The 23146-nt window shown below is 43.6% G+C and overlaps 1 protein-coding gene across 2 annotated transcripts in view; it reads right to left on the bottom strand.

Moving 5' to 3' along the window:
- The window catches only part of LOC139408349 (solute carrier family 12 member 2), an 87521-nt gene that overhangs the window by 49889 nt on the left and 14486 nt on the right, over nt 1-23146 (bottom strand). For both annotated transcript variants that reach the window (XM_071152113.1, XM_071152114.1), the window contains exon 2: nt 128-247. In XM_071152113.1, the coding sequence (XP_071008214.1) occupies nt 128-247 (120 nt within the window). The remainder of the gene's footprint in view (nt 1-127; nt 248-23146) is intronic.

Here is a 23146-nt window from a genome sequence, read left to right as displayed (position 1 = left end):
GAATGAAACTGTCTGCTATAAATGAGACACAGACACACACACACAGATAGTGTCACATAACAAAAAGGTAACCAGGGGGACAACGCTCTCAGGATGTCAAAGAGACGAGAGTCGGTTGACTACTCACCAGAACCCCTTTGATCCATCCGAACTTGACTGCTCCCTTGGGCTCGGACGCCTCCTTGGCTGCGGCCTCCTCGGCCGGGGTGAGCTCATCCCCGTTGGCGAAGCCATCCTCAAACGGCTCCTGCAAACAGAACGAGACAGACAGGCTATGGTCAGCACACAATGGAAAAAGACCCTTATTAAAGTAAATGTGCAAGTTCACACATCTGAATACTATCATCTCTGAATTAAACGGTTGTTCACCCATGTTCATTAATTTCTATGAACAATCTACAAGATCTTATTTAGCTCTTTATCCGACAGAGAAAACTCCCCAGCTCCCACACACACACACCGATTAATCTGTGGTTGTATTGGCTGGAGAAGGTCAAACACAGGAAGCATCCCTGCAGAGACAATGCAGTGAAGTGGGTGGCTGCCTCACTGGGTTGGTCTCTGTGCCCACCGCCCCATGCTGTTCCATCTAAGTGGCCCAGGACACCCCCAGCCTGCAGTCCCCCCAGCCCACCCTCACCAGGGACAGCACAGGAGAGGAAGCCACGCATTCAAAGGCCTTTACAACATCCCGTCCCTGGTACTCCCCACCTATTAAGGCAGAAATAAGGCCCAGAAAAAGAGGAAGCTTGAAGACAGGATCTTTAAAAAAGATATATATATATATATTTTTTTTTAAATCAGCCTAGACTTCCTGCTTTACGGGCACTGAACCAAAAGTTGACCCCAAACAACATATACACATGTATAGTGATTAACCCAGTCGCCACTGGCAGTGTGGAAAAATAAGTAACCATCGACTGCATGCAAACGTCCACCCGGCTGCGCGCACGAATGGGTATTGATGTTCTGCCAGCGTTCGATACACCACTCAGGCCCAGAAAGGGCCAGACACGGGTCCGCAGTCTCCATTTCAGGAAGATTGACACAGGAACTGGAGATGAGGTCTGGCCGACGTGACAATACAGGGCTTGTTCTTGTCCACGGTCCTTCATTTACCTAGGATTGGCATTCCAAGGCCCACAACGCCAAAGTCAGTTGTCGCACTGTGCCCTTCGGGCACATTAGAGGGTGATGAGAGACGACGTGGAGAGTGTTCATTGAATGTATGGATGACCTTGGGTTTATTGATAGCCCCAGTCCGCAGGGTGACCGTGTTACATGACAAAACAGATACAGGCTGGCTGATACAGCAGGGGCAATGCCCTCAGTGTTCAGTGATAAGGACAGGGATGTTCACCCCGCTCCAGGCACTAGGAGACCGACTCAACATGCGATCTATCGGATGGTCAAATTTATTGGCCAGCGTTATGGAGTTGTAGAACAAAGCACCACCATTCCATGATCATTCATTTCATTTGTTTCAACTTTCATTCTGCCCATCATGTGCATAGTGACTCACTTAACTGTTTTGGAAAGTACGCTACTATAGCTACTGATCAGCCAATGCAGAATGACTTTGCACTATTTTCTACATGTAAAGATCAATAGATGAGATGACGCTAGATGTGGTCTCATGTAGATGAGTCACTCACAGCTCTCAGGACAAGTGTGTCTCTAGAGAAGGTGAAGAGTGGAGCTTATCCTCCTCCTCACACCCTTCCCTTGGGGTTCTCTTGTCCTCTTCCTCAGCATTATGCGCTCCTCCTTCAACCCCCCCCATCCCCTTTCACTCATCTTAGCAACCGCCGGCTGATGCCTGAAGTAACGCAGTGCTACACTCAGCCACTTAACAGAATAGCCTACCAAGTGTTTGTGTATTATTTGATGGTAAAGAGGATTCTGTTGGGAAGCTCTGACACCAAACAAAACGTAATCCTAAATTTGGGTTTTGTGTATACAGGAGATTAAACGGGTTCATGGAAGGATGAAACCAATGGGGGGAAACGTCACCATCTACTCTAGCATGTCGGGTAGGTAAATTGATCGGAGGTGTGGCTCCATTACAATAGATGTATAAATAGGTGTGTAAATTATAAAAGAGCACGGCGCCTCTGGCATGTACCCCAGCATGTGACGGGGATGGGCTGTGTAGAGGGAAGGGTGCTCAGCTTTGCCTCGCCAAGGCCATCTGTCAACAAGAGCTCCCTGCCTGCGTCCCCTAACAATGACTCAGCAGCTTCGCTGGGGTCTGGCAGTGGCAGGTACACTGGGCTATGGAGGGAGGTGATGGGAGATTCTAGGAAATTAAAAAAGGGACGGTATTGTCGGTTAGGGTTGTCAACGCTCCTCAGTGGGGGACCAGTGAGTCTCTGCCAGGGGCATGTGGGAACCATGTGTGGACAAGTATCGGGAGGGTGGGATGAACAGCAAACACATTGAAATAGGTCTCTACTACTGCCTCAATAGGTCTGTCTGGTCAGGCCACTAAGTAACCAACCTCTTCTCAAACAAACTAGCGCTTCTCAGCTATGATAGCAGTGAGACTCGAATTTGACAGTCCAAATTCCCAGCGCACAAGGAAGAAAATCATGAAAAGCAGACACACTAAAGTTCTTGTCATTTGCTCTCAACACGGGAGGAAGGGAAGATCTGGAAAACAACCAATAGTATTAGGTCATGGATAGACCAACAATAGATTAGCTGCTAGTGAGGGGCAAGACCCAGAGCCTCAGGAAGTGAGTCATGCATCCCATCTAACTCTGTCTCTTTGTTAGTCAGCAGCCCTCGGGGCGTCTCGGAGAGTTGACTGGGACACAGGAATCCTCTGAAAGTCGTTGAGCAGGTAGGCATGACATCAGCCACTGTTAGGTCAGTCTGGAATATCTTAAGCGGATCAGCAGTTTAAAAGAATACCCATGTTGAGACATGTCAGGCTCATGTCAGCAACCCACTGTTCAGAAAAAAAGATGCACATCAGTAGTCGTCTTCATCTGACTGGGATCAGGGATTCTTGACTGTGTAACATACACATAGTATGGCATTACTCCGCCTAGTGAGTCTAAAACAAGTCACTACACTCTACAGGAGGTTTTAAAAGCAGGGAAAGAATTCACACATCTAGAACACGTCCTCTAATCACTTTTGGCATGCTCACGTCCTGAGCCCGAGAGATTACTAGCACAATGTTGACCAGGAGTACAGTCTTTAGAGCTAAAAATGACCTTGTCAGTCACAAGTATGTGTTTAATGTTAATTACCCGGTGCCTTAAATTAATAGCCAATGATGATATATTGGTAGAGCAGGTGGTCAGTGTTAGTTACAAAGATGCTTACTTTATCCCTGAGCACATTATAGGCTAATTCTGTCCTAATTGAGCATTTCATGTGAACATTCATCCCATATGATTAGGGCTGACCCCATTTAGTAGACTGGTCGATTGTTTGGTCGATAGGCTATTAGTTGACCGAGATTTCTTTAGTCGAGCAGAAGCAAAAAAAAATTTAATCATGGTGTACAGGACACCTGTCTGATTCTCACCGGTCTGAGTGGACTGATCCATTGTGGAGGCCGTGGGGATGGCACAGTCCATCACTCAAAGACATGTGGTACTGAAAATGTATATGGTTATATTATGTAAGAACAATGGTGCAACACTAATAAAAAATATTATTTCATAACAAGCGCGCTTTGTCTCGCTTTGGATTGCCAAATAAAATGTGATTCATATTTTTTTCCCCCATTCACATTTTCAAACAGTCCATTTATATTTTCCAACTGGGATATACATTTGGTGGAGTTTCTCCCCCCCTCGCCTGAGTTGCCTCGTTTCACTGCCAAAAATAAAATGAAACCATCTAGGTGTTCAGCAAAATAACAACCCAAAGTCAAATACAGATAGCCTAGTCAAATAATGAACATCCAATCACATTAACCGTCACTTTCTCGCGGGAAGACCACTAACCAACCGTATGTAGCTGCTGCTCATGTTGGTATCTGTACTGATGGTGCAAAAGCCATGACAGGGAGACATAGTGGAGTGGTAACGCGCGTGTAACAGTTGCTCCCGACGCCACACGTGTGTACACTGCAGCATCAATCGAGAGGCTTTTGATGCCAAGGGAATGCCTGACGTTTTGGACACTACAGTGAAAATGGTTAACTTTGTTAAAGCAAGGCTCCTGAACTCTCGTGTACAGTTGAAGTCGGAAGTTTACATACACTTAGGTTGGAGTCATTAAAACTCATTTTTCAACCACTCCACAAATGTCTTGTTAACAAACTATAGTTTTGGCAAGTCGGTTAAGACATCTACCTTGTGCATAACAAGTAATTTTTCCAACAAATTGTTTACAGAGATTATTTCACTGTATCACAATTCCAGTGGGTCAGAAGTTTACATACACTAAATTGACTGTGCCGTTAAACAGCTTGGAGAATTCCAGAAAATGTCATGGCTTTAGAAGATTCTGATAGGCTAATTGATATAATTTGAGTCAATTGGAGGTGTACCTGTGGATGTATTTCAAGGCCTACCTTCAAACTCAGTGCCTCTCTGCTTGACATCATAGGAAATTAAAAAGAAATCAGCAAAGACCCCAGAAAAAAAATTGTAGACCTCCACAAGTCTGGTTCATCCTTGGGATCAATTTCCAAAACGCCTGAAGGTCACCTGTACAAACAATAGTACGCAAGTATAAACACCATGGGACCACACAGCCATCATACCGCTCAGGAAGGAGGCGCGTTCTGTCGCCTAGAGATGAACGTACTTTGGTGCGAAAAGTGCAAATCAATCCCAGAACAACAGCAAAGGACATTGTGAAGATGCTGGAGGAAACAGGTACAAAAACTATCTATATCCACAGTAAAACGAGTCCTGTATCAACATAACCTGAAAGGCCGCTCAGCAAGGAAGACACTGCTCCAAAACCGCCATAAAAAAGCCAGACTACGGTTTGCAACTGCACATGGGGGGGACAAAGATCGTACCATTTGGAAAAATGTCCTCTGGTCTGATGAAACGAACTGTTTGGCCATAATGACCATAGTTATGTTTTGAGAAAAAGGGGGAGGCTTGCAAGCCAGAGAACACCATCCCAACCATGAAGCAGGGGGTGGCAGCATCATGTTGTGGGGTGCTTTGCTGCAGAACGGACTGGTGCACTTCACAAAATAGATGGCATCGTGAGGTAGAAAAAGTATGTGGATACATTGAAGCAACATCTCAAGACATCAGTCAGGAAGTTAAAGCTTGGTGGCAAATGGGGCTTCCAAATGGACAATGACCCCAAGTGTACTTCACAAGGTTGTGGCAAAATAGCTTAAGGACAACAAAGTCAAAGTATTGGAGTGGCCATCACAAATCCCTGACCTCAATCCTATAGAAAATGTGTGGACAGAACAGAAAAGGCGTGTGTGTGAAAGGAGGCCTACAAACCTGACTCAGTTACAGCAGCTCAGTCAGGAGGAATGGGCCAAAATTCACCCAACTTATTGTGGGAAACTTGTGGAAATGTTTGACACAAGTCAAACCATTTAAAAAGGCAATGCTACCAAATACTAATTGAGCGTATGTAAACTTCTGACCCACTGGGAATGTGAAGGGGAAAAAAAGCTGAAATAAATCACTATTATTCTGAAATTTCACATTCTTAAAATAAAGTGGTGATCCTAAGACAGGGAATTTTTACTAGGATTAAATGTCAGGAATTGTGATGTTTTTTCTCGCCTGAATGATCTGAATCTAGGATTACAGAGACTCTCCGCAACTATATTCAATGTACGGGACTAAATTGAGGCTATGATTATGAAGTTGGAGCTCTTCTCTGTCTGCATTAACAAGGACAACACACGGGTCTTTCCATCATTGAGTGTGCAAATGAACAAGCTTATGGACAACGTCAAACAGCGAACCACCCGAGTGTGTTGGGTGCGCAATTACGCAGGTACTTTCCCGAAATGGATGACAAACAGGGATTCGTTATCCCTTTCATTCCCCTCCTCCAGTCCACTTACAGATATCTGAACAAGAGAGCCTCATCTAAAATTGCAAGCGGTTCTGTAAAAATGGCATTTAAAATCAGAAGCCACTGCCAGATTTCTGGATTGAGCTCAGAGCATCCTGCCTTTGAAAATCCCTTCTGTTAAGACACCGATGTCCTTTGCAACCATGTACCTATGTGAGAGTGGATTCTCGGCCATCACTAGCATGAAAACTAAATACAGGCACAGACTGTGTGGAAAAGGAGTTAAGATGGAGACTCTCCAATACAACCCAACATTGCAGAGTTATGAGCCTCCTTTCAAGCACACCCTTCTCATTAACCTGTGGTGAGTTATTTGTTAACTGAAAATTGTGAATAAGGTTTTATATGTAAGATGGTTAAATAAAAAAGAGCACAATTAGATTATTATTATATTATTATTTGTGCCCTGGTCCTATAAGAGCTATGTCACTTCCCACGAGTTGGATTGTGACAAATCTCACTCATTCTTAAGTTATTTTTTTGATTTAACCTTTATTAAACCAGGAAAAGTCCATTGAGACACAGTCTCTTTTTCAAGGGAGACCTTGCCAAGAAGGCAGCAACAATCAATACATTACATAATTAAAACATGATACAGCCTAAAAAAAAACATTTATACTCCTCTGTAACAGAGTCTCCCATCAATTTTAAATGAGTTCAGTGGCACTAACATATCTAAACTCAGCAAAAAAAGAAACGTCCCTTTTTCAGGACCCTGTCTTTCAAAGTCAATTCGTAAAAATCCAAATAACTTCACTTTAAAAAGGTTTAAACACTGTTTCCCATGCTTGTTCAATGAACCATAAATAATTAATGAACATGCACTTGTGGAACGGTCGTTAAGACATTAACAGTTTACAGACACAGAACGATTAATTAAGGTCACAGTTATGATAACTTAGGACACTAAAAGAGGCCTTTCTACTAACTTTGAAAAACACCAAAAGAAAGATGCCCAGGTTCCCTGCTCATCTGCGTGAACGTGACTTATGCATGCTGCAAGGAGGCATGAGGACTGCAGATGTGCCAGAGCAATAAATTGCAATGGTCGTACTGTGAGACGCCTAAGACAGCACTACAGGGAGACTGGACGGACAGCTGATCGTCCTCGCAGTGGCAGACCATGTGTAATGACATCTGCACAGGATCGGTACATCACACCTGCGGGACAGGTACAGGATGGCAACAAACAACTGCCCAAGTTACACCAGGAACACACAATCCCTCCATCAGTGCTTAGACTGTCCGCAATAGGCTGAGAGGGGCTGGACTGACGCCTTGTAGGCCTGTTGTAAGGCAGGTCCTCACCGGCAACAACGTCGCCTATGGGCACAAACCCACCGTCTCTGGACCAGACAGGACTGGCAAAAAGTGCTCATCACTGACGAGTCGCGGTTTTGTCTCACCAGGGGTGATGGTCAGATTCGCGTTTATCGTCAAAGGAATGAGCGTTACACCGAGGCCTGTACTCTGGAGCGGGATCGATTTGGAGGTGGAGGGTCCGTCATGGTCTGGGGCGGTGGGTCACAGCATCATCGGACTGAGCGTGTTGTCATTGCAGGCAATCTTAACTCTGTGCGTTACAGGGAAGACATCCTCCTTCCTCATGTGGTACCTTTCCTGCAGGCTCATCCTGACATGACCCTCCAGCAATGACAATGCCACCGGCCATACTGCTCGTTCTGTGTGTGATTTACTGCAAGACAGGAATGTCAGTGTTCTGCCATGGCCAGCAAAGAGCCCGGATCTCAATCCCATTAAGCACGTCTGGGACCTGTTGGATCGGAGGATGAGGGCTAGGGCCATCCATTCCCCCCAGAAATGTCTGGGAACTTGCAGGTGCCTTGGTGGAAGAGTGGGGTAGCATCTTATAGCAAGAACTGGCAAATATAGTGCAGTCCACAAGGAGGAGATGCACTGCAGTACTTAATGCAGCTGGTGGCCACAGCAGATACGGACTGTTACTTTTGATTTTGACCCCCCTTTTGTTCAGGGACACATTATTCAATTTCTGTTAGTCACATATCTGTGGAACTTGTTCAGTTTATGTCTCAGTTGTTGAATTTTATGTTCATACAAATATTTACACGTTACATTTGCTGAAAATAAACAGTTGACAGTGAGGACGTTTCTTATTTTGTTTAAATCCTCCATCAATCCATCCACATATACAGTACCAGTCAAAACACTCCTACTCATTCAAGGGTTCTTTATATTTTTCTCACTATTTTCTATATTGTAGAATAGTTAAGACATCAAAACTATGAAATAGTTTAGTAACCAAAAAAGTGTTAAATCAAAATACACTAACGTTCAAAAGTTTGGGGTGACTTAGAAATGTCCTTGTTTTCCATGAAAACCTACATGAAATGAGTTGCAAAGTGATTAGGAAACAGTCATGATGTTGACAAGGTTATAAATAATGATTTTTAATTGAAATAAGTGTCCTTCAAACTTAGCTTTCATCAAAGAATCCTCCATTTGCAGCCTTGCAGACCTTTGGCATTCTAGTTGTCAATTTTTTGAGGTAAATCTGAAGAGATTTCACCCCATGCTTCCTGAAGCACTTTCCACAAGTTGAATTCGCTTGAAGGGCACTTCTTACGCACCATACGGTCAAGCTGCTCCCACAACAGCTCAATAGGGTTGAGATCAGGTGACTATAATAGTGGCCAGCACAGACAGCAGACCAGCTAACTGCTTCTTCCTTAAATAGTTATTACATAGTTTAGAGCTGTGCTTTGGGTCATTGTCCTGTTGTAGGAGGAAATTTGGTTCCACCTGGAATGTATTTAAAATTACAGGTGTGCCTTGTTAATTTATTTATTTTATTTAACCAGGAAGGGCTCATTGAGATTTACAATCTATTTTTCCAAGAGCGTCCTGGCCAAGATAGGCAGCACCAAGTCATTACAAAAATTACAGACAAACATGAAAAACTACAAGTTAAAAGTTCATTTGTGGAATTTCTTTCCTTCTTAATGCGTTTGAGCCAAAGGTAAGGGTGGTATACAGAAGAAAGCCCTATTTGGTAAAAGACAGAATCCATATTATGGCAAGAACAGCTCAAATAGGCAAAGAGAAACAACATTCCATCATTACTTTAAGACATGAAGGTCAGTCAATCCAGAAAATGTGCAGTCACAAAAAACATCAAGCGATATGATGAAACTGGCTCTCATGAGGACCGCCACAGGAAAAGATTGAGTTACCTCTGATGCAGAGGATGAGTTCATTAGAGTTCCCAGCCTCAAACAGCAGCGCAAATAAATTCAAATAACAGATACATCAACTTCAACTGTTCAGAGGAGACTGTGAATCAGTCCTTCATGGTCGAATTGCTGCAAAGAAACCACTACTATAGGACACCAACAATATGAAGAGACTTGCTTGGGCTAAGAAACACGAGTAATGGACATTAGACCAGTGGAAATCTGTTCTTTGGTCTGATGAGTCCAAAGTTGAGATTTTTGGTTCCAACTGGTGAACAGATGATCTCCGCATGTGTGGTTACCACCGTGAAGCAAGGAGGTGTGATGGTGCTTTGCTGGTGACTGTGATTTACTTAGAATTCAAGGTACATTTAACCAGCAAAGCTACCACAGCATTCTGCAGCGATACACCATCCCATCTGGTTTGAGCTTAGTGGGGCTATCATTTGTTTTTCAACAGGACAATGACCCCAAACACCTCCAGGCTGTGTAACCAAGAAGGAGAGTGATGGAGTGCTGCATCAGATGACCTGGCCTCCACAATCACCCACCCTCAAACCAATTGAGATGGTTTGGGATGAGTTGGCCCGCGGATGTAATGTAGAAAATAGTACAAATGTGTATATACACATACTTTTGTGTGGTCACCCCTTCATATGAGTGGATTTGGCTATTTCAGCCACACCCGTTGCGGACAGTGTATAAAATCGAGTACACAACCATGCAATCTCCATAGACATACATTGACAGTAGAATGGCCTCACTGATGAGCTCAGTGACTTTCAACGTGGCACCGTCATAGGACGCCACTTTTCCAACAAGTCAATTCGTCAAATTTCTGCACTGCTAGAGCTGCCCCAGTCAACTGTAAGTGCTGTTACTGTAAAGTGGAAATGTCTAGGAGCAACAACGACTCAGCCGCGAAGTGGTAGGCCACAGCCGAGTGTAAAAATATCTGTCTTCGAGTTTGGCGGACGCCAGGAGAACGCTACCTGCCCCGATGCATAGTGCCAACTGTAAAGTTTGTTGAAGGAGGACTAATCTGGGGCTGGTTTTCATGGTTCGGTCAAGGCACCGTAGTTCCAGTGAAGAGAAATCTTAACACTACAGAATACAACGGCATTCAAGACGATTCTGTGCTTCCAACATTGTGGCAACAGTTAGGGGAAGGCCCTTTCCTGTTTCAGTATGGCAATGCCCCATGCACAAAGCGAGGTCCATATATAAATGGTCTGTCAAGATCAGTGTGGAAGAACTGGCCTGCACAGAGCACAGACCTCAACCCCATCGAACACCTTTTGGATAAATTGGAACACAGACTGTGAGCCAGGCCTAATTGCCCAACATCAGTGCCCAACCTCACTAATGCTTGTGGCTGATTGGAAGCAAGTCCCAGCAGCAATGTTCCAACATCTAGTGGAAAGACATTCCAGAAAAGTGGAGGCTATTGATAGCAGCAAAGGGGGCCATATTAATGGCCATGATTTTGGAATAAGATGTTCGACGAGCAGGTGTCCCCATACTTTTGGTCATCAAATCAAAGTTTATTTGTCACGTGCGCCGAATACAACAGGTGTAGTAGACCTTACAGTGAAATGCTTACTTACAGGCTCTAACCAATAGTGCAGAAATAAAGAAATAAATCAACAGTAAAAAAGACAGACTACATACAGTAGCAAGGCTACATACAGACACCGGTTAGTCAGGCTGATTGAGGTAGTATGTACATGTAAATATGGTTAAAGTGACTATGCATATGATGAACAGAGAGTAGCAGTAGCGTAAAATAGGGGTTGGCGGGTGGGACACAATGCAGATAACTCAGTTAGCCAATGTGCAGGAGCACTGGTTGGTCAGCCCAACTGAGGTAGTATGTACATGTAAATATGGTTAGTGACTATGCATATATGATAAACAGAGAGTAGCAGCAGCATAAAGAGGGGTTTGGCGGCGGGGGGGGGGGGGGGGGCATAGCACGGGTAGCCATTTGATTACCTGTTTAGCAGTCTTATGGCTTGGGGGTAAAAACTGTTGAGAAGCCCTTTTGGCCTAGACGTGGCACTCCGGTACAGCTTGCCATGCAGTAGTAGAGAGAACAGTCTATGACTGGGGTGGCTGGGGTCTTTGACACTTTTTAGGGCCTTCCTCTGACACCGTGTAGAGGTCCTGGATGGCAGGCAGCTTAGCCCCAGTGATGTACTGGGCCGTACTTCCTTCGATTTCGTGCACCAGCTGTTGTATACAAATATGCACAGACTGCCCCCCTCGTCTTACCGGAGTGTGCTGTTCTATCCTGCCGGTGCAGCGTGTATCCCACTAGCTGAATATCCATGTCGTCATTCAGCCACGATTCCGTGAAACATAGGATATTACAGTTTTTGATGTCCCGTTGGTAGGATATTCGTGATCGTACCTTGTCTAGTTTATTGTCCAATGATTGCACGTTGGCAAGTAGTACTGACAGTAACGGCAGCTTTCCCACTCAACTTTTCTGGGTCCTGACCAGACATCCGACTCTTTGTCCTCTGTACCTTGCATCGCTTCCTCTTGCAAATAACGGGGATGCTGGCCCTGTCGGGTGTTTGGAGAAAACCCTGTGCGTCTTGCTTGTTGAAGGTAAAAATCTTTGCCTAATCCGAGGTGAGTGATCGCTGTCCTGATATCCAGAAGCTATTTTTTGCAGTAAGATACGGTTGCAGAAACATTATGTACAAAATAAGTTACAAATAAACGCTTAAAAACCCCCACATAATAGCACAATTGGTTGGGCGCCCATAAAACTGCTGCCATTTCTCCGGCGCCATTCATGTATTGCGTATCTACAGGAATAAGAAAGATCCCGCTTCTGTTGCCCGTTTGTTTAATAACCTATTGATTTCCGTGAGCACCAAGCTTCACATAACCACGTTAGATCAACGATAACAAATTTGTCGTTTTTTTTTTATCTTTGCTTTGCTGTTGTAAAACGCTTGACAGAACATAAATATTTATAATAATCCTTTTTTCTTTGATCATCATTATAATAAATAAGTAATGTCATTATCGTTAGTGAGCTTATATTACAACCTTGTATAACCACCATCGAGCTGTAGGCCTAAGAGCACGTCCTGTTTAGTCTTCTTACTGTACTTAGGCCTATATTATTTCAACATACAGGCTACTGTATCAATCATTCATTTGTTCATGTCATCACATGAGTCATTCATGATTTTAAAATAAATAAATAAATAAAGCGACTCTTGAATAATTAGCATAAACAATAAATAAACCCTTCAATTTCGGAAATTGCATTCACAAATGAATGTGTCCGTTTTTAGTCTTTGCTGTAATAAAGGCTTTAAGGGAAAAAAACGTTAGACTCTGGTAACTTATAATTTATTTAGTGTTGTTTACACTGTTCCAAACAGTCAGGAAAATTATATTGTAATCTAACAGCACCTGTTTGGCACACATAATATGCTTGCAGCGCCTTACCTTTTTCTTGAGCTCCAGTATTTTCCAAAACTAGTCAAATTTATTCCACACATCTGACTTTCCCTTTACCTCCTGAGCAACCAGTAAACATTCCCGCATTTCTAGTTCAGCTTATTTGGCACGTCCTCTGCATCCATTTTTCTGTGACGTGTTAGTTATCAATAAATTGGTTATGTGATATAATGTTACGCTATAGGTCAGGCTCTATTGGTCACATGCATGCAATGCATACGTGTCACATAAAGAGAGCAAGGGTTGAGGGAATAATTTTCTTAAATTAGGGATTTCAGTAACAGAACTTTTCAGTCAGAAATGCAGGTTTAGCAACACGGACAGCACGATAAACACTGATGTTCTGGGGTGGTCGCTGCAGCAGGGAGTGCGAGCGAGACAACGGGTGCTAGTCACTGGCTGTCTAGTATTACCATTTTATTTTTTAACATAGAGCAGCAAGTCTGAGCCCGGCCCAACACAATCAAATGAATTGCGGTCGTACTCCATCTAGTCATGTGTGTGCGCAATGTTCCCTCTAAGCTACACACTAGCATGCCAAGACTACCGCGCAGCTCCCCCTGGGACACGCAGAAGAAATATCAGCCCACGAGATTGAACTTAACTCTAGAAAGTTGAGTGTTCACTGTTAGTTGACACAATAATCAATCAATGTTTCCATTTACAGTGGCAATTGTGATCGAATCAACGCAGTATTATCCTTTGCTAGTTAGTGAGTTATTAGCCCAGTTATAGATCATTTGTAGTCAGTAATAGGGGAGTGATTGCATCTTACAGGAGCACAAAGCAAGTTTGAAAAGCAAGTCAGATAAAGAGCTTATTTTTTTCCTTAAAGGGGCAGTGTTGCATTTTGAGACATGTTTGAATAAGCTAAGTAGTCAGAATGTAGCATCATTTGTCTGATTCTTTGAAATAATTATATGGATATAATAATGCATTTTATTTTGTATAGCCGTTTCTTGCTTCAAACAACATTTTCAGTCACCTCCTTGTCTGAAGGACAAGTGGATAAACAGGTTAATGTCAAGCCCTACATGTTTGCCCCCCCCAAAAAGTCTCATGGAATTTAGGCCTACATTGAACACCACACATTGACTGCTACTGTAGGTGGAATGATAGAACAGCTCTTTCCATGTTAAAATGTTATGGGATTTTCTTCATTGTTTTTGATGGTAGGCCTACATTATGCTCAAATAGCCACAGTAGCCTACTTGGTCACTTAAAACGAACGTAAAGCGGGTACAGCCTCAATGTTCACAGTAAATGCGTGGAAGTTGCACAGAATTTTCACAGCGTTCAAGTTTGCGCTCAGCAGACCTGAAATTTGCTCAGTGCCGAACAAAATGAGGGAACATTGATAAAATAATTAAAGGCACACAAACAGTGCGCTTAAAGCATCCGACAAGCTCAGTGCATATAGTTGATTTGACTGAAAACATATAGGATGTGTCTATATATGGAAAAATACAAACATTTTTTACAAATCGATTGGTCGAACCAATCATTTATTTTTTGGGGTCGGGGACAGCCCTACATATTTTATTTATTCCTCTTACTGGTTTATCACATACAGCTGTTCAGGGTAAGGCTTCTTGTTTTACATTCCTCCAAGAGCGTGTCAAAAACCACTGGCAAAGTGATAGCCTGGTCCCAGATCTGTTTCTGATGTCTTGTCAACAGATCTGGGACCAGGCTAGCAGAAACAGATCTGGGACCAGGCTAGCAGAAACAGATCTGGAACCAGGCTAGCAGAAACAGATCTGGGACCAGGCTAGCAGAAACAGATCTGGAACCAGGCTAGCAGAAACAGTGCTGGGACCAGGCTAGCAGAAACAGTGCTGGGACCAGGCTAGCAGAAACAGTGCTGGGACCAGGCTAGCAGAAACAGTGCTGGAACCAGGCTAGCAGAAACAGATCTGGGACCAGGCTAGCAGAAACAGATCTGGAACCAGGCTAGCAGAAACAGTGCTGGGACCAGGCTAGCAGAAACAGTGCTGGGACCAGGCTAGCAGAAACAGTGCTGGGACCAGGCTAGCAGAAACAGTGCTGGGACCAGGCTAGCAGAAACAGTGCTGGGACCAGGCTAGCAGAAACAGTGCTGGGACCAGGCTAGCAGAAACAGTGCTGGGACCAGGCTAGCAGAAACAGTGCTGGGACCAGGCTAGCAGAAACAGTGCTGGGACCAGGCTAGCAGAAACAGTGCTGGGACCAGGCTAGCAGAAACAGTGCTGGGACCAGGCTAGCAGAAACAGATCTGGGACCAGGCTAGCAGAAACAGATCTGGGACCAGGCTAGCAGAAACAGATCTGGGACCAGGCTAGCAGAAACAGATCTGGGACCAGGCTAGCAGAAACAGATCTGGGACCAGGCTAGCAGAAACAGTGCTGGGACCAGGCTAGCAGAAACAGTGCTGGGACCAGGCTAGCAGAAACAGTGCTGGGACCAGGCTAGCAGAAACAGTGCTGGGACCAGGCTAGCAGAAACAGTGCTGGGACCAGGCTAGCAGAAACAGTGCTGGGACCAGGCTAGCAGAAACAGTGCTGGGACCAGGCTAGCAGAAACAGTGCTGGGACCAGGCTAGCAGAAACAGATCTGGGACCAGGCTAGCAAAGTAATACTATATCACTGGAATCACCCAGGGGTTTTGACTCTCTTGTAGAAACAAAGCTGGGTCAAAAGGAAGTCATCAGATAGCCTAATAGCAACAGAATACAACAGTGTATCAACACTAGAGTTGTACCGTGAAAGCAACAGATATATGAGGTCACGTGTTGAACATATTGTAGCCAAGACTGGAGACAATTATATTTGTATAGATTGGCGGGGTATGCCTATTTATAGAAACCAGATTGAAGGTGAAAATTGACTGAATTAATCAGTGTTTGTGAATCTGAACTCTGGCTCCTTAAACCTTCAATACATGTTTAATTCCCATGACAGACTGGGTAAAGCTTGTTCTGTGCTCTCATTCGCTTCCTCCCTCCCTATTTCCCCTTGAGTATTTATGGAGAAACAGAGGAAAATCTAATTCCTTCACACATGGCCGTTATTTATTTTTTCGTTTTTATTTTTAAATGGGCAAGCACCCCCTTGGGTGCTCTGATATAACCAGCATGTTTTTCCTGGTATTCTTACTTCAGTGCATGTTTGTGTATGCTGCAGACTTCTTTTGGTAGCTAGCTAGTTACCAAGGGAAGAAAATATCAAGGGATTAAGGCGCATGATCGCTGGGTCAAGGAGATTGATACTATAACAGCCTAAAAATCTCCTAAGGGAGGACCGTCAGGTCAAAGCAACTATTTCCCCACAATCAAGTGCTGCTCGATGATAGAGGTGTGAAAAGGTTGTAAATAGCAACATTAAAAACGGAATGTTCTCTCTAAGGAAAGGCAGCAACCACATTTAAAAGGATAGCTTTCTGGCCAGGCCAAAGACCTAGCCAAGGAGTGATATTTAAACAAACTTATATGCCTAAAGGATGGTGCATTACCCATGTTGCTTGGAAACCAGAGGTAGCAGCATCCATTTGCATGTCACAGTGATGCCCATGCCTGCCCAGTAATGAAAGATAAACAGTAATCTGTTTTTTTGGCATCAGTGGCATGAACAGCTGGGTGACGACAGTGTTCATTTAAATAAAAAAACAAGTGAGACTGGGTCATGTTATTGGGGCCATTATGCAACATAGTAATCAAGGTGCTCTTGCGTAACTCCAGGGAGTGGCTCAGCTAGGCTACTTTTTGGAGGGAGAATTTGACAGTAACTTCATCCTGCCCAGAGAAGAGAAAATACTAACCCCTGTCCCACCACAAATTAGCTAGTTGACCTCTCAGGTCTGGGGTACCACATGAGGCCCTTTCTCACGTGACCATAGGGCCACACATATCTCCTATGCAGAGCTCTACGCTGAAATCTTTTATAACAAGCATACGTGCTCCTAAATTGAAAAATGTAGGAGCACAATGAAAAAATAATTGAGAGCAATTCCAAAACACAGGTAAAGGTGCACCAGAAAAAAATATTTTTAAGGTGTAGCCTACTTTGGGCCTATATGAATCCTAGTTACTTTTGAAGCACATCTCCTGAAGAAGCTCTCTTAACTGAGGTCCACACTCCAGTCGGTGGTGGTAATGCACCTTTAAGTTGGTTGCCAACCACCATAAAGTCCACAGAAGAAGACTAGAGGAGCGATTACTAGAAACTGACTAGGTTTCCACTTTTATCTGTGGATTAATTGTCGAGAACACACAATTGGTCAAAATTCTACAAAGATCCAGAAAAAGGACCTTGTGCAATTCAGGTAAAATAACTCAATGTTTATATCCCAGAACAAATTAGCTAGCAATGGCAAGTTTTGACCTGTCCCCAAATTAATATAGTTGGTTCAGAGTTCGTTTTGATATTTTAACCTGAGTGTCCTTAAATCACATCTGGTGTGGAGGAATACAAATCAAACATACGCGAGATGAGCAGACGCACTAGCGTGCCCAGTCTAGTCAGCATGTTAGGCCAACTTTCTCATTCCACAGTGCAACATGGTATGGTGCCTTCAGAAAGCATTCATACCCCTTGACTTATTCAACATTTTGTCTAAATTCAAAATGGAATACAGAGTGACGTAGAGTATCTAGGTGACACAACCACATATCACAGTTGCAGTAAGTATATTTTCCATCAAAGTAGTTACCAGAAAATTCAGTGCTAGTAAGAAAAGACAAGTACGTACACACACACACACACACACACACACACACACACACACACACACACACACACACATACATATATACACACATATATACATATACACACACATATACATATATACATTTACACATACACACACACACATACACACACACACATACACACACACACATACACACATACACATATATACATATTTTTTTATTACATTTGCTCTTTCTAATATTTTACAGGTAATTAATTTCAGTCAGCCATGTAAAGTAGTATTCAATCACTTATGAGCCAACTGGTTTGATGAAATGGCAAGCACACTGCCTGTGGTGTGATACTATGGACACAGTGTTTTCGTGACTTGGAATTGTGACACAAAAGCTCAGAGTCCAAGCTTGGCCAAATCAGTTCCGCTACGGTTTTGGTAGGGAAGATTGAGGTCATTGGAGGCATAATGTTCCCCTCCAGTTGACAGATAAGGAGCTTGGATCTTGTAATAAGTCGCCCTTTGGTTTACTTCATTAGTTGTTTGTTTGATGTCCACTCAAAAAGGGTTACCAATAATCTATAAGGTCTGGAACAGTCACGCCAATGGCGGATTAAAAGGATAGTCACCGGGCCTCCCGAGTGCCGCAGCGGTCTAAGGCATCGCAGTGTTGCGGCGTCACTACAGCCTGCGGTTTGATCCCATAGGGCGGCGCACAACTGGCCCAGCGTCATCCAGGTTAGGGGAGTTTGGCCAGGGGGGGGTGGCGACAGCTCATCATGCTCTAGCGACTCGTGGCTGGCCGGGCGCCTACAGGCTGACTCCGGTCGTCAGTTGAACGTTGTTGCTTCCTCCGACACATTGGTGCGGGTTGCTTCCGGGTTAAGCGGGCGGGTGTTAAGAAGTGCGTTTTGGCGGGGCGTGTTTCAAAGGATGCATGACTTGACCTTCGCATCTCCCGAGCTGGTTGGGGAGTTGCAGCGATGAGACAAGATCGTAATCGAGAAAAATTGGGGAGAAAAAGGGGGTACATTTTTATTTTATAACAAATGAAAGGAGTCACCCGCAGTCCGGTATCAAGGGAAGTATGAGGGTCCAAAAGTTAGAGCTGCGCAATAAATACAATTCACAATATTGACATGAGCAATATCCATATCGCAAGAGATCCATATTGCATGCAACGTCTTGAAACACTCAACCACGTGTAAAAAACGGTTTTATGGTTTGCTCCTTCTCCCCCCCCCCCCTCCCAAGCCCCACCCCATCACTCAAGCAGTTCCTCCTCTGTTAGATGTTGTTCTGTTAGGTCAAACTCTTTCCACTTTGCTTCTTAATATAAAATCCTTGTATTAGTCCAACAGTTCATCTATAAATCGATTTTTTTGCCCATATCGTGTAGCCCTACCCAAAAGGCAATAATTAAAAAATGATCTAGGGACCAATGACCCTAAAATTGTTTGTGGAAAACTATGCTTTCCATCTTTCATTTAGCATTGTCTAGTTGTATGCTTACTTCCAAGTGAAACATTACCTACATAAAACATTAGGGATAAAGTTTACAATTGCATTTGACTACAAACGGTGTCTAGATATGTTTTTGTCTGCCCATTTGCAATGCTCTGGCTAGAGAACAGAGATCTGATGTCAACAGTGAATTACACAAAGTAGAGGCAATTTGGACCAACTACAGAGAAAAAAAACGTGTGTGTAGATGGACTGAATAGGAATTTTTATTACACCACATTTTGCTCCCTGGCAGGGACACCAGACTCTGCTTCGAGCTAAAGAGCGAGACCAGGGTAGCTCATATACTGCCTGAGGAGATGCCGAGAACTGATATTGTACTGCCGACAATCTCCTCAAAAAACATACATCAAAAGCGCTTTACTTCTTCCCCGGGGCTATGACTATCACCTTGTTACCGCTGGTATCTTCAAGACAGTAGCCCACTGGCAGCTTCTGTGAGCGTCAGTCAGCTGACATGCTCGGACTGCTGTGTACCTGGTAGTAAGACCTGAGTGTACAGACGAGCTGTTCACGTCTATAGAGGAAGTGCTGGGATGGAACAGAACTGGGTACTATGAGTTAAAACATGGACCAGCTTCTGTTCCCATGTCGCTTCTATACCCCATCTGTTATTTATTCATTCAAAATCATATAAAGAGATTCAAATGTTCCCGTTAAACAAGCATCAAGTCTTGGCACATTTTGAGCGGTAATAAAATAAGTGGGCAAAGCAGTATTGAATTCTACAAAATCTGCTTGGTGTGCCAGCGAGAGCCAACGCTTCCGAAACTCACACCACTGGAGAGCAGACGGCACAGAACGAGTCAGAGAACATTATCTACGTGGGTGAAGTAATACAAAGAGCAGAGTTCCACAACAATGCCAAAGCATTAGCTGGGCAGAGGAAACTGTAGTTGGATCAGCCAAGGAGAAGATGGCCTCCAAAAAAACACGAGAGCAAACCGATTTCACACCAAGCAAAATTGACCTCAGGAAAAGGAAAGACTTGAATAACGATGAATGAAAATAAAATCAATAGAGAACAATTGTGTGTGCAAACAGCCAACACAATAGGATACAGGGCTAGGCTAGGCCTTGTAGATGTATGAATCCACAAACGAATCTGGCAATAGAACATGTTTCATAATAAACGCTGTTCTCTCCTGTGGGTTAGCAGGTTTCCAAGAATTGACGCAACACCTCTAATCAAAAAACAAATAACACTCCAATTAATATCAGTATTCTTGGAACGGCCAGTTCCCCCCACTGCAATCCCAAATGGCATCACGGAACAAAATAGCGACTGCCTGCATCACAACCCAGGTTCCAATTTGGCTCTGCTAAACAGGCAGCTTTGTTGGGTTGCGTTTTATAGGTGACCCTTACGCAAGGGTGAGCTCATTTCTAAACAGGAAATGAGCACCTTTCCTCTCATACCTGCCCAATAATGAAAACAAAACCTGTCCAAACCCCTGTAACTGGCCCACTCATAAGGTTTCACCTTGAGCTGGGGTTAAGATCGCCCGCCATCTTTCCTCCCATTCATAATAAGACCTTTGTCTATATAGAGTGCAATTAGCAGTCGGCATACCACCGGTATATACGGCTGTTGACAAGTGCACTTTTTTTTTCGGAATTAAAAGATCTAGATAACTAGACGCTCAGAGGTCAGTGAATGTCGAGTTGTAACGGTGGCCACTGCCTATATAGTCTCCCCACGGAGGGAGAAAGCCGGGATCATCAAAGTAGTATAATTGATGACCAGCAGGACACTGGAGCTCTTCAAGCATCCTGGATCCATTAGGATCAATGACGTCACCAAACTCAGGCCCCTCCATGTTGTGACCCAGTGACAGATGACAGCGTTGATTAAAATGGGCAGGCTTCCTGTTCATGTTTATTTGCACCCTTCCACGTGAGCACACACACACACACACACACACACACACACACACACACACACACATACACACACACACGATCTGGCTTATTTGTAACCAAGTACAGCATCAAATTGTGCTAGACTACCCATATATGGTTGCACGGCCCAAATACATCCCAGCTGCATTGCCGAAAGAAACACTGATGAAATCAATGGAAACCATATGTAATATGTGCACCCAGTTACAGCGACTGAATGACGCATACAGACAAAAGTGTGGAGACAAACTGCAAGCAGCCATTGGAGACAATTCACACTAACCCTCACCTATACAAGCTTTTATCCTTGTAAAAAATCTGAAGTCACACCATCTTCCCATATAAATCGGCATAATTTTAGAGGTCTGGGACCACTGACAGCTCCAGGGCAATTCCACCATAACACAATTACACTAGGACTCAGATTGATTTTAAAAAGTTTAACACACAAAATCTCCACACAATGACTACTTTTTATTTATTTACTGTGTAAATTGCTCAAACATTTACTGGAAAAAAAAATGCAGATGCAAAGTTTGATCATTTTATTCTGTTACAAAACTTTGTATCTGCACAGTTCTCCCTGTAAATGTGTTTTTATGAAATTCTAAATTGTTAAGTAGTCCTTGTTAAGTAGTCCTTGTTAAGTAGTCCTTGTTCATAGAGTTCTATGGTTTGTTAAACTTAGAAATCAAATGTTTTTTGTTTGGTATTACATTTTAAAGTGAAAAATATGAGTCGCAGTGTAATTCCGATACAGTGGAATTGCCCTCCAATAAAACCACGATGGGAGAAGGGTACTCATGACTGGCCACTGGTTAACCCAAAAGGCAAAGAGAAAGACCAGTTGACATGCAATGTAAAGCAGCACAAACATATAGTTACTAAACTGGCCACAGTTGGTGAACCACACACCGAGGCAGCGCTCCCACACAGAGCTGCTAGTACAATCCAGCAGTGGTCTATGGGAGTGTGAATATAAAAAGGGACCAAACAGGGTTGGGATGGAAAGAAAAGGAGACCATGTTTACTAGCAGTAGCAGGCTGCAGCTGATTGTCATGTGGACTCTGTCTGTCTATCAGCCAGCTGTGCATTTATGATAAGATCATTGTTGCTTTGCGCGGTCACATGCTGTTCATTTGAGTAGTGAGGGGAGGGGGGGGGGTGACATACAAATACACGTGGCAGGTGCCATGGGCTTGGTTGAGGTTTCTAGCGTGTCGAAAATGTAGTCTAAGTACAAACTGAGGTCAAAAGAAGATGTTCTTTCGTACCTGGCAAAACATTTGTAGGTTGTTCTTTCGTACCTGGCGAAACGTTTGTAGGTTGTTCTTTCGTACCTGGTGAAACGTTTGTTGGTTGTTTTGGAGGCTGTAACAGCCATAAAAAAATTAAAAATGCAGGTTTAAGTTGTTTGCAATATCTGACCGATACCTTTATTATTCAAGGCAAAATATATATACAAATATAAAAATGTGCTTGTTTTTTCATTCATCAAATCCGCCAAATGAGAACGCCTGAGCCAGTCTTTCATTTCTAGTGATGGGACTACCTTGCTTAGCAACAAAGCCCCTCATTGTTGCGGGGGACTCACTCGTCACCGGTTTCACTGTGGTGATCCAAGTGGTAATTCAACACAATTCAAAAGGCAACAGCAACACAAGGCAGGCAATTGCAGTTCCATTAGTACGACACACTAAGAGCCCTGGTTTCGACTCCCAGAGAGTTTGAACATGGGAGATGAATAATGAATTAAGTGGATGGGGGGGGGGGGGGGGGGGTACTCCGTTGCATCTAAAATGGTTCTCAGAGACCCAGAGAAAGCGAGACAAAGGGGAAAAAAAAGGTATCCTAAAAAGCCATTACTGTTAGCCTAATAGCTGAAGAAATTCCAACTTTACAGTTCAACGTGGGGAAAAAAAAACTTATGTAGGCCTAAGGACGGTCGGTCATGAGAGAGAGACGCAGAAGATGCAGCATGAAGGGAAAAAGTTGTATACCATTCAAAAGTCACCAATACTGATGATAGCATGTGGCCATGACAAGCAGCTAATCAGTCAGTCATCGGTTCTGATGCTATATGCAATAGCATGCGACAGGAAATATGTTTACGTGAAGGTGTTTTGTCCCCAAGGAAACGTTCTGAGAAGCCATGTGATAAGAATGCGGCCTATCAGTGGTCATGTCAAGGGCTACTATTCCGCAAATAAGAACTAGCCACAAGTCTTCTATTAAAGATAGCGCCAATATTTGCGCTCACCAAGAAGGTTTCCATCCAACCTTCTTATGCGAGTAAAGTACATGTTG

Source organism: Oncorhynchus clarkii, chromosome 5 (genome assembly GCF_045791955.1).
Source record: "Oncorhynchus clarkii lewisi isolate Uvic-CL-2024 chromosome 5, UVic_Ocla_1.0, whole genome shotgun sequence".
Classification (NCBI taxonomy): Eukaryota; Metazoa; Chordata; class Actinopteri; order Salmoniformes; family Salmonidae; genus Oncorhynchus; species Oncorhynchus clarkii.
The sequence above is the reverse complement of the archived record's forward strand: the minus strand, read 5'-3'. Positions and strand labels throughout refer to the sequence as shown.